Here is a 12,064-nt window from a genome sequence, read left to right as displayed (position 1 = left end):
AGCAATGAATCGCCCTACAGCTTGGTGTGAAGAGGTCGAAAGATGGTTAGAACAAGCCATTGCTGGGGATTGGCAGCAAGCACTCTATATATTAATTAACAGACATCACCTCCTGTCTGCATATTTCTCAATGGTAACTCTTAATGGTGGTCCTGGTCTTTTGGCTCTCAAAGTTCAAAGTACATTTATCCAAGTATGCGTACTTTATGCAAACTTGAGATTTGTCTCCTTACAGGCAGTTTTTAAAATTTATGAGAGGAAAAGAAAGGTAAGCTAAGCTTAACTACCTGTTTTTCAAGAAAGGTTGACTAAAAGTTCATTCTCTACTCAAAAGAGCATTGACAATTATTTTTGGATTATTATATCTACAACTTACTAACGTATCGTGAGCTATAGGTTCCCTGCGACCTGAGAATTATTTCAAGAGTTCCTCCAGAGCAAAAAGCTTGAGAAAGGCTGTTCCATAGTGTCCTCCCATTCATAGTATAATAGAGAACTCTCTTGTCCGGGGACTAATGTGCAGCCAATCAAGAGGACAACAGTTCCCATCACATTCAAAAGGTGATGATTTGAGAGACCAAGAATCCAAGCAGTTGATCAATAATCCAAACTCACTACGCCAGCCACAATGCAACCTGAGGCCCTGCACCTTAGCATGGGCAGTCCTACCAACTGCCTGACTAGCCCAACACCAGCCCTCACAGGCCACCTCTTCCCACTAAGCAAACTAGCGATTCATGGTTCCTGGCTTAGCTACATACTTATTAAAGCACATAATAACCCCTTTTAGCACTGATTCTATTTCTAATCTTATTTCTGGTAACGTATTCCCAGCACTAAGTGAGGTATGCTGCAGAGGCTACTTTATGAATTTGCTTGTTTATAGCAAGTTCTTGTACAGAAATCACATTTAAAGCACGGGGTCCAGCAGAAATACAATTAGAAAACAGTTTTTCTCCCCCACTGATTTCCACAACCTTCTGTCCATTGGTTCTTTAGCTTGGTGAATGCAATATTTTATGTACACTTCCAAACAAGGGCCAAATCAGATTACATCAAGCAGCAACTTCCGCAATACACACAACATGCTGGGTCTCAGCCCAAAACCAACACATTCTTGGGTGCATCGCTTGTTAAGAAAATGACACATTTTACTATACATTTCAATATACATACACAAGTAAACTTGAACTTAAATTTAATGTCACAACTGTTTACTTTCCTCCATTGATGCTGTCTGACTTATTGAGTTTCCCCACCATTCTGTGTATGTAGCTCAACATTTCCTACATCTGCAGAATCTCAAGTCTTTAAGTAACAACTTCTATTGTTATACAAGTTAAAAGTTTCATGGGCGTGAGAGACTTTGGACTGGGCACACTTGATCTATGCCTTTTGATGGTGTTAAGGACAGGACAAGAATCTGGGTACTGAACTACACTGTAATCAGTTGACAAGGGGGTTATAGACAGTACAGCTAATCACTGATGCTGCATTATAGCTGTAAAGAAATACTTACAGCCTGACCCTCTTCATCATCAAATGAGAGTAGTGTTAGACTGCAGTCTCCTTCCAGAGGTCGATCCAGGTCCCAAACCACTTCATTTACTTTAGCAACGACAACTTTGTCTGCCAAACCCTGACTGAGGTAAATATGTAAATTAACCAAGTTACATTGTAAAGTCTTCACACAATCAATAAGTTTTAAAATGTACTGATTATCTACATCAACATTCAAAAAAATAAAAACAAAGCAACTAACAATATAACTGTCCTGAGACAGAAACAGGACAGTCCAAAAAGCAATGCGTCTACATGGGTAGAAGTCAGATGGTGGAATGCAAAATCAGTACGATAACATAAAGAGTAAACTGAAACAAGGTTCCTAACACACCTCCGCGACCGTGGAAAAAATTAACAGCATGTTTAATAGCAATGATCACCAAATAAGCCAATTACCAAGTTATAGTCTCAATAAATACAATCAAGTGAAATAAATGTGAATCAAGTTAAATCACCAGTTTACATAAAGATCAAATGATGGCAACAGAAAACTACTCAAGTCTGCACTTTGAAACAAAAGAGAAAAGCATTCTGTTTTAATCTCAATTAACAGCAAACTGAAGGAAAGCATAACCATCAATGCTATTAACCAGCACTCTCACCAACAGCCTACAGACAAATCCTCCATCTGAGTTTCAGCAAGACCTCTTGGACCTCAAACCTCATATCAGCCTCAAAGCACTATTTTACTTCGGCCAAAGCTGTGAAGAGCTGAAATCAATAGAAACCACAGAGAATACTCTCTTCTATCTGAAGTCAGATACAGCATGGCTTTCTTCAGTCTGATGGTTGTGGGAGTAAGAATGTTCCTTCCTACTACCCTAACACAGGAATACAAAAGCATTGTAATGGAAACTCTCATCAGCTTATAGTCAGTATTTTTGAAAAGAGTTAAAACAAGCCCAATCATTCAACTGAACCAGTTTTCCCTCTCTCCGTAAGAGCATTCTGAGCTATGGGCATGACATACAACTATGCATTTTCTAATTTTATGTTGAATTCTCACTCACTAAACAGCCTCTCTTCACAGCCTTATGAGCAAAGAATCACTTTCTCTACCCCTAGCTTCCCTACATTCTGAAGATGACATTTATAGCTTATTCCCAGGGCCACCTTAGCCTCATCCTAGAGCAACCCCCAGCCCATACAAATTTATCTCTTCTCCTTCCTATTTCTAATGATGCTCTCTGAACAGCTGGGTGCTCTAATTTTCCATTCTCTGAATAGCCAACTATGTTATCCATTCTACCTTAGATCTCAACTTAAGTGTGAAAAGATAGATACTTTATTGATCCTAAAGGATGTCACAGTAGCATTAGGAGTGCCCAAATATACAAATATAAGAAGTAAAGCAAGAAAGAATAAAATAAGTTACCTTTAAAATAAAACATACATTTACAAGTTCACACTGATAGGAAGGTAGTGCAAGAATTACTACGATATTTTACAATAATGGGTGAACATTCTCACTGTCCAGACAAGAAGTGATGGTAGCATTGCACAGGGTACCCGCAATAGCAGGGCATGCTAAACGGAGTCCTTCTAAACAGAGGTTATTAACAACCTAACGGGGGGGTCATCACTTCCCCAGCTATAGGTTGACTCACAATAGAGCCTAATGGCTTAGGGCAAGGATGACCTCATAGCGCTCTTTGGAGCAGCGCAGTTGCCTTAGTCTATTACTCAAAGTGTTCAGTAAACACAATTACAGTACTGAGCAAAAAAAAGCTACTACTTTTACTATTTATTAAGTTTTGATTCTCGTCCTTGTAAATTTTCTCTGTATTTTCTTGTAAGTTTTCGCACCATAACTCTAATCTTTTTTTACATAAGGAGATCATAATAGGTTTCACTATAATAAAACATTCAGAATTATTTTCAAAACCTTTGATTTGAACTTAACGTGCAGATGTCATACAGGTGTCCCCTGCTTTTCGAACGTTCGTTTTACAACATCTGGCTGTTATGAAAGACCTACATTAGTTACCTGTTTTTGCTAACAGAAGGTGTTTTCACTGTTACAAAAAAAGGCAGAGCCTCCCCCAGAACTGCATTCTAGCCGGCATTGCTTAAACACGTGCCTGTGAGCATCTGTGCTTTATGTCGATTTATTTTGTGCATCCGTTAGCAAGATGAGTTCTAAGGTATCTGAAAAGCCTAAAGGAGCTCGTAAGGGTATTACACTTAGCGTAGAACTAGACATAATTAAGCGTTTCGATTGTGATGAACGAAGTAAGGACATAGCGAGTTTGGCTAAGGAGGCTGGGTTTGTGGAAGTTGACGAAGATGATGTTGAAGAGGTTTTGGCATCCCATGACCAAGAACTGATGCAACTGCAAGAAGAAAGGATAACAATTGAAGCCGAACGCAGTAGCGAACAGCCCGAAAGTGAAGTCATCCAGGAACTGAACATGAAGCAATTGCGTGAGATTTTTGCTATGATTGACAACGCTGCAATGATTGCAGGAATGTATGACTTTAATTTTGAAAGGGTACGTACGTTTACGGCATATTTGTAGGATGGTTTGAGTGCTTATAAAGAGCTGCATGATTGAAAAATGTGCGTGGCTAAGCAGTCAAGCATACTGTCGTTTTTCAAGACTTCCACATCAGCCACAGCAGACAACACCTCGGCCTTCAACATCGAGGCAGGCAGACACAGAAGACGACCTGACTGCCCTGATGGAAACAGACGACAGAGAGATGACACCCCAGTCTCCTCTACCTCCCACCACCCCAACCTCCGATGACTCAGCATAACACACCATCATCGCTGTCTTCCCGATTCCGGTAAGTGAAATTACACTGTACATACGTTATTTCTACTTTATATAGGTTGCATATTTTTATGTGTTATTTGGTATGATTTGGCAGCTTCATAGCTTAAAGGTTAGTGGAAAGAGTGCTTCTGCCGAGGGCGCTTGCGTGAGATTTTTGCTATGCTAGAGAGTGCTTCAATGATTGCAGAAAAGTATTTCTACTTTATATAGGCTGTATATTTATCATAACATTCCTGCTTTTACTATATGTTACTGTTATTTTAGGTTTTGTGTTATTTGGCATGATTTGGTAGGTTATTTTTTGGGTCTGCGAGCACTCACAAATTTTTCCCATATAAATAAATGGTAATTGCTTCTTTACTTTACGACATTCCAGCTTATGAACCATTTCATAGGAACACTCTACCTTCGGATAGCGGGGGAAACCTGTATTTCACTATATGATAAGGACATTTTTTTTCCTTTTGTTCTTTCTCTACCAAACAGCTTCGATCTTGGTAGTGGGCTTAGATTTTTTTTGTATAATAAAATTATCAATTTCAATATTATGATTCAATTTAATTTACATGAATATAGGGTAATGAGATTCCAAACGTGATTCAAATATAATATATTTGATAATATTTTATCCTTTTTTAAATGTATGTATCTTCTTGTACTCTGTATTCTTATATATAGAAATTAATAAAAATATTGAAAGAGAACACTCTCAGATACTCTTACCTGATACCACAGGCAATCTGGTAAGGTGTGCTTTTCCAGGACTCTGCTTGTACTTGTTTGCCATCTGGCAGAGTAATTGTTATTTGTTTGCTCTCTTTGCTTGCTCGCTCTGCTAAAATTGAGTCACTTTCTGCTTTGAGCTTGTTGTACAGTTCAAGTCGTTCACTGATGTAACATGGCCATGGATCCAGCTGCATGAGACAAAACTGAAAAATTAACTTTCTTCACAGACAAAAGTGAAATATCAATTATATTAGGAAGCTTCAATACTATCTCAAACAGAAACAAATACATTCACACCTCTATCATAATTCACTTGATGAATTATTACAAGAATTGTTTCTTGCTTTCAGTCAAGACTACAAACTTAAGAGCTTTGCTCAAAACAGCAGTCTAAAAGGAACTAAACAATACATTTCACAATTAGTCACAAATATTTGCACACTTAGGGACATCTGTGGTAATCTATTATGAAATTACATACATTTACATTTAAGTAGTTGAACCTGTTTACTGTATAAATTTATTCACAATATTCCCCAAAGCATGGTTCTAACCATTAAGTAACCAATGACAGGACACATAAATACAAAATTAATTTGTTTTACCGATAAGCCACTCTTTGGAATATGTTTTTGCTTACAAACAGCAGGAAAGTAGCCTGATGCCATAACGAATGAAGAAATATTTGAGTGGTTGCACACACAACTTAGATCAATGGTTACATTTAAAGTAATCTTCCTTATTACCAACAGCTTATTTGTACCATAGCTTGTTTTTTTAGAAAAAGGCAATGAATTAATGATCACCTCTGCAGTTTTTGTATCACCACTTTCTTTAACACATGTCTTCTTAGATCCTTTCTGTTTTGTAGGTGCAACTTCAGTCTGAAAAAAAGAGTAAAATAAAGATCTTATGGTTAATTGTCATTAGCTATCAGAAGAAGCTTTAACAATATATGAGTTACTGCTGGTTACAAGATATTGCAGCCTAATGCTTATTATAATACATTGTGGTAGGGAAATTTTTAAATAACTACATCAGTGGTGGATTTTAATGGTTTAGATTTTTCTGGTTTCTCCCCCTCCCTGGGTTTCTTTTCAGAGATACAGCCTGATGTTCGCAATTTCCGGGTCAATAACTACTGGTACCAGCTACGAGGTACCAATCTTCGCTGGGTAAATGCAGTAACCGCCGACATTTAGTGATCAGAATTCTGGGACCAGTCAGAATTGACAATCTTAATCACGGTGGCGGTGAGAAAAAAGAAAATCTACATTAGTAATCAGCTAAGAGGAACAACACAAGACACCCTGCTACCGTTAACAGTAATGCCACGTTCATTGTTGGAATTAGTTAATGAATTTGGCACTTCTGTCAAGTGCCTATAAACAATGACGGTTAGACGATTTGTTGTGCGGTATCGGAACAATGCTGCAGACGATACGATGAGCCCACACCACTGTTACACCGGACCTCTCTCTACTTGCTTCTGGACGACAGCCACAGGAATCGCGTCCAGGGACCGGGTAATGCTTAAGTGCTCCGACCTGACCACGCCGCTGTTCTCACCCACCTGACCCTCGACGTCCATGGCCTCCAACCGTTCGACCACCTTCTCCATCACACTGCCGCCGAGCTGATGCAACACGCCGGGACGATGGTTAACCAAGCCTGCTTGCTTGACCTCGATTTAACTGACCAATAGGGACCCGCGGATCTCCCGGAAAGACCCACCCCACTTTGACAGACAGGAGCTTTTAGCAGGCACAGGAGGAAGTTCGGCGGAGAACAAGCGGAACTGACTATTGGCAGGATCCCGACAATCATCGCCTACGTCACCTGAAAGGGCGGGGCCACATTACACATGATCTGGGGACGAAAGCTTCCTCATCTGTGGTCCGCGGTGCTGGAAATTAGTGGTAGATAGCTCAGGCTGTGTTGGAGCCACAAGAGACCATCGATGCTGGAATTAGGTGCAACAAGCACGCTGCTCGACCCACTGTGTTTCTCCAGCAAACGATTTGTTGCACGCATTTCCCTCGTTCTAGTCTTCAACTGCAGGGAATCTCTGAGCTGCAGTGTCAAACCATCGGGCTGAGCAGCTAGGAACATTGCATAAAATAATTGCAAAGTATTACTAACCATCTAGATTAATCTAATCGGCCTATAATCCTGTTTCCCCCTCTGTTCGTAAATAGAGGTGTTATGTTTCGGGTTTTCCAAACCTCTGCAAATATCCCGGACTCCGGTAATTCTTGAAAGAACACCACTAATGCTTCCAACATCTCTTAAACTATCTCTCGTCTACCCTTTTTTTCTGGCTTCTGTCCCCTTCCTTTCCAGGTCTGATGAAGGGTATCGGCCTAAGACGTGGATGATTCATTTCCCTCCGTGGATGCTACCCGACCTGCAGAGCTCATCCAGCATTTTGACTGTTGATTCATAACTCTGGTCCTGGCTATCAAAGCAATCTCACCATTGTCATTATCCCACATTTATTACTGTAACAGATTCCAATCACATGTCCATTTACTCCATACTCACTGATTTGCCTACAGCACACCTGCATTGGATGTGATTTGGCCTAGACAGTTAGCTTACAGCACCTATTTGCAATGTAAGAGGAAGCACCCTGGGGAAAACCCAAAAGGTCACATAAAGAATATGGAAACACCACCCAGAGAGACCTGGCATTTGGATTGAACCCAGTCAGGCAATGAAGCTGTGAAGCACTAGCATTACTTCCCATGCTGCTTCATCAGAGGTGTTGCAAACCCAAAATATTGACTTTTTTAATGCGCTTGCTACCTGACCTGCTGAGTTTTCCAGCACTTTGTTTTTTTATTTCATAAGATGCAGGAGCAGAATTAGGCCATTTGGCCCATCGAGTCTGCTGCGCCATTTCATCATAACTGATCCAGTTTTCCTCTCAGCCCCAGTCTCCTGCCTTCTCCCCATATCACTTCATAACCTGACCAGTCAAGAATCTATCAACCTATGCTTTAAATATACAGCTACCTGTGGCAGAGAATTCCACAGATTCGCCCTTCTCTGGCTAAAGAAATTCCTCATCTCCGCTCTAAAAGGAAGCCCCTCTTCTGAGGCAGTGTCCTCTACAGTTGCACTCTCCCTCCATAGGAAACATCCTCCATGTCCACTTTATCAAGGCTTTTCACAATTTGACAGGTTTCAACGAGGTCATCCCTCATTCTTCTGAATTCTAGTGAATACAGGACAGAGCCATCGGACGCTCTTCATATGATAAGTCATTCAATCCTGGAATCATTTTGTGAACCTCCTTTTGAACTCTCTCCAGTTTTAGCACATCCTTTCTAAGAAAAGGGGCCCATATCTGTCTACAGTACTCCAGTGAGGCCTCTCCAGTGCTTCAACATTACATCCTTACTTTTATGTTCTAGCCTTCTTGAAAGTAATGCTAACATTGCATTTGCCTTCCTCAGCACAGACTCAACCTGCAAATTAACCCTTAGGGAATCCTACATAAGGGTTCCCAAGACCTTTTGTGCCTCAGTTTTTTTGTACTTTCTCTTCATTTAGAAAAGAGTCAACCCTTTCATTTCTTCAACCAAAGTGCATGACCATACATTTCCTGGCGCTGCATTCCATCTGTAATTTCTTTGCCCGTTCTCTTAATCTGACTGACCTTCTGTAGCCTCTCTACTTCCTCAAAACTACCTGCCCCTCTACCTACCTTCATATCCTCTGCAAACTTTGCAACAAAGCCATCCAAATCACTGAAATATAAAAAGAATTGGTCCAAACATAGACTCCCGTGGAACAGCATTAGTCACCATCAACCAGTCAGAAAAGGCACCTTTTATTCTCACTTTTTGCCTCCTGCCAATCAATCACCGCTTTATCCATGCTAATACCATGGGCCCATAGCTTGTTAAGCAGCCTTATATGGGCAACTGTCAACGGCCTTCAAGTTTCCAGCTTCTGAAGCTTATTTTGACTCCAGTTACCATAGATATATCGTTTGCAAAAACTGTCACTTCTGTTGTATTACTGCCCACTTAAAGGAATTTATTTACCAATTTTCTATTATATAAGCCTTAACTTGCTGCTTGAAACCCGAGACCATAGGCAGATGAACTGTTCCACCTCCCGAAGTCTGCCAGAACCCTTACCCATTCCAGAAATATGAAAGCAGAACTAAACTTGACGCTGATCTGCCAATATCGAAAAGTACCTTTCAAAAACATTAACTCCAGTTATTGTGAGAAAAGAGTGTGGGAGGAGGAGAAGACAAGAAAGGGCTGTAATAGGAGAAAACCAATGAGCATAAGGGGAAGAAGGGAATGAGGAAAGGAAAGGGTTGTGGAAAGAGAAGGGAGATGTCATATACCTCTGGCACAATCAGGGTTGGCTCCTTTAAAATAGAGGCACAGTTTGATTCACCGTACATTCTTCATACACCAACCTAATACCCCTCTCCTTTTCTCTTACAACAATAAAGTATTGAAGGAATTTTGCAAATCAAGTAACATCTATGGACAGTCAGATTTCAGGTCAAAATCCTTCAAAGTAATCCCATCAATTTCATCCTCCCAGTTATCACTGCAACCCAATCAATCAAATCCCATCAACACCACCCTAATTTTCTCACAATCAACCTCAGCTGTGTGTAACTTACAGTAGCTAGTGAACTTACCAGCACACATATGTGTTGTAGGAGGAAACTGTAGCAGCTTGGGAATCCGAGTGGACACAGGGACATAAAATTTAAAGGGTCTCACCCAAAACAGCAACTGTCCAGTTCCCTCAAAGGTGTCGTGAAGGGAGATTTTAATTTCCCAAATATCAATTGGCATCTCCCTAGAGCAAGGGATTTAGATGGGCTGAAGTTTGTTAGGTGTGTTCAGTAAGGTTTCTTGACACAATATGTAGATAAGCCTACAAGAGGAGAGACTACTTGATTTGGTATTGGGAAATGGACCTGGTCAGGTGTCAGATCCCTCAGTGGGAAAGCATTTTGGAGATAGTGATCATTATTCTATCTCCTTTACAATAGCACTGGAGAGAGATAGGAATAGACAAATTAGAAAAGCATTTAACTGAAGTAAGGGGAATTATGAGGCTACCAGACATGAAACTGGAAGTTTAAATTGGGAAAAGATGTTCTCAGGGAAAAGTATGGAAGGAATGTGGCAAATGTTCAGGGGATATTTGTGTGGAGTTCTGCATAGGTACGTTCCAATGAGACAGGGAAGTTATGGTAAGGTACAGGAACTGTGATGTACAAAGGCTGTAATAAATCTAGTCAAGAAAAGAAAGCTTACAAAAGGTTCAGAGAGCCATGAGATCTAGAAGATTATAAGGCTAACAGGAAGGAGCTTAAAAAGGAAATTAGAAGAGCCAGAAGGGGCCATGAGAAGGCTTGGCGGGCAGGATTAAAGAAAACCCCAAGGCATTCTACAAGTATGTGAAGAGCAAGAGGATAAGACATGAAAGAATAGGACCTATCAACTGTGACAGTGGGAAAGTGTGTATGGAACCGAAGGAAATAGCAGAGGTACTTAATGAATACTTTACTTCAGTATTTACTAAGGGAAAGGATCTTGGTGATTGTAGTGATGGCTTGCAGCAGACTGAAAAGCTTGAGCAAGTAGATATTAAGAAAGAGGATGTTCTGGAGCTTTTGGAAAGCATCAAGTTGGATAAGTCGCTGGGACCAGATGAGATGTACCCCAGGCCACTGTGGGAAGAGGAGGAGATTACTGAGCCTCCGGCGATGATCTTTGCATCACCAAAAGGGACAGGAGAGGTTCTGGAGGATTGGAGAGCTTGCTCCACAGAAGGCAAAGAGTGGTTGTAGATGGGTCATATTCTGCATGGAGGTCGGTCACCAGTGGTGTGCCTCGGGGATCTGTTCTGGGACCCTTACTCTTCGTGATTTTTATAAATGACCTGGATGAGGAAGTGGAGGGATGGGTTAGTAAGTTTGCTGATGACACAAAGTTTGTGGATAGTGTGGAAGGCTGTCGGAGGTTACAGTGGGACATTGATAGGATGCAAAACTGGGCTGAGAAGTGGCAGATGGAGTTCAATCCAGGTAAGTGTGAAGTGGTTTATTTTGCTAGGTCAAATATGATGGCAGAATATAGTATTAATGGTAAGACTCTTGGCAGTGTGGAGGATCAGAGGGATCTTGGGGTCCGAGTCCATAGGACACTCAAAGCAGCTGCACAGGTTGACCCTATGGTTAAGAAGGCATATGGTGTATTGGCCTTCATTAATTGTGGAATTGAATTTAGGAGCTGAGAGGTAATGTTGGAGCTATATAGGACCCTGGTCAGACCCCACTTGGAGTACTGTGCTCAGTTCTGGTCACCTCGCTACAGGAAGGATGTGGATGTCACAGAAAGGGTGCAGAGGAAATTTACAACGATGTTGGTTGGACTGGGGAGCATGCTTTATGAGAGGAAGTTGAGTAAACTTGGTGTTTTCTCCTTGGAGCGACGGAGGTTGAAAAGTGACCTGATAGATGTGTATAAGATGATGAGAGGCATTGATCATGTGGATAGTCAGAGGCTTTTTCCCAGGGCTGAAATGGTTGCCACAAGAGGACACAGGCTTAAGGTGCTGGGGAATAGGTACAGAGGAGATGTCAGGGGTAAGTTTTTAAACGCAGAGTGGTGAGTGCATGGAACGGGGTGCCGGCAGTGGTGGTGGAGGTGGATATGATAGGGTCTTTTAAGAGACTTTTGGATAGGTACATGGAGCTTAGAAAAATAGAGGGCTATGGGTAAGCCTTGTAATTTCTCAGGGAGGGACATGTTCAGCACATCTTTGTGGGCCGAAAGGCCTGTATTGTGCTGTAGGTTTTCTATGTTTCTGTGTTACCTGGACTTCTGAGTTCCTCCAGCACTTTTGTTGTTGCTTGAAATTCCAGTATCTGCAGTCTCCCATGTCTCTCTTTTTCTTCTATTTCACTCCTCCCATCCCACCTGGTTACAATACTGGCATCGATC

The 12,064-nt window shown here is 41.1% G+C and overlaps 1 protein-coding gene across 2 annotated transcripts in view; it reads right to left on the bottom strand.

Moving 5' to 3' along the window:
- The window catches only part of LOC140737752 (threonine--tRNA ligase 1, cytoplasmic), a 37,362-nt gene extending 30,569 nt beyond the window's left edge, over window positions 1-6,793 (bottom strand). Inside the window, exons 1-4 of one of the 2 annotated variants that reach the window (XM_073064374.1) lie at window positions 6,643-6,793; window positions 5,876-5,953; window positions 5,067-5,257; window positions 1,520-1,643 (exon numbers count right to left, since the gene is read on the bottom strand). In XM_073064374.1, the coding sequence (XP_072920475.1) occupies window positions 1,520-1,643; window positions 5,067-5,257; window positions 5,876-5,953; window positions 6,643-6,690 (441 nt within the window). In that variant the 5' untranslated portion in view covers window positions 6,691-6,793. Of the gene's footprint in view, window positions 1-1,519; window positions 1,644-5,066; window positions 5,258-5,366; window positions 5,471-5,875; window positions 5,954-6,642 lie in introns of those variants that run through there. The other variant, XM_073064375.1, reaches the window with a different exon arrangement.
- Window positions 6,794-12,064: the final 5,271 nt, after the last annotated feature.

This window comes from Hemitrygon akajei, chromosome 13 (assembly GCF_048418815.1).
Source record: "Hemitrygon akajei chromosome 13, sHemAka1.3, whole genome shotgun sequence".
NCBI lineage: Eukaryota > Metazoa > Chordata > Chondrichthyes > Myliobatiformes > Dasyatidae > Hemitrygon > Hemitrygon akajei.
This window is presented reverse-complemented; position numbering and strand designations above follow the sequence as displayed.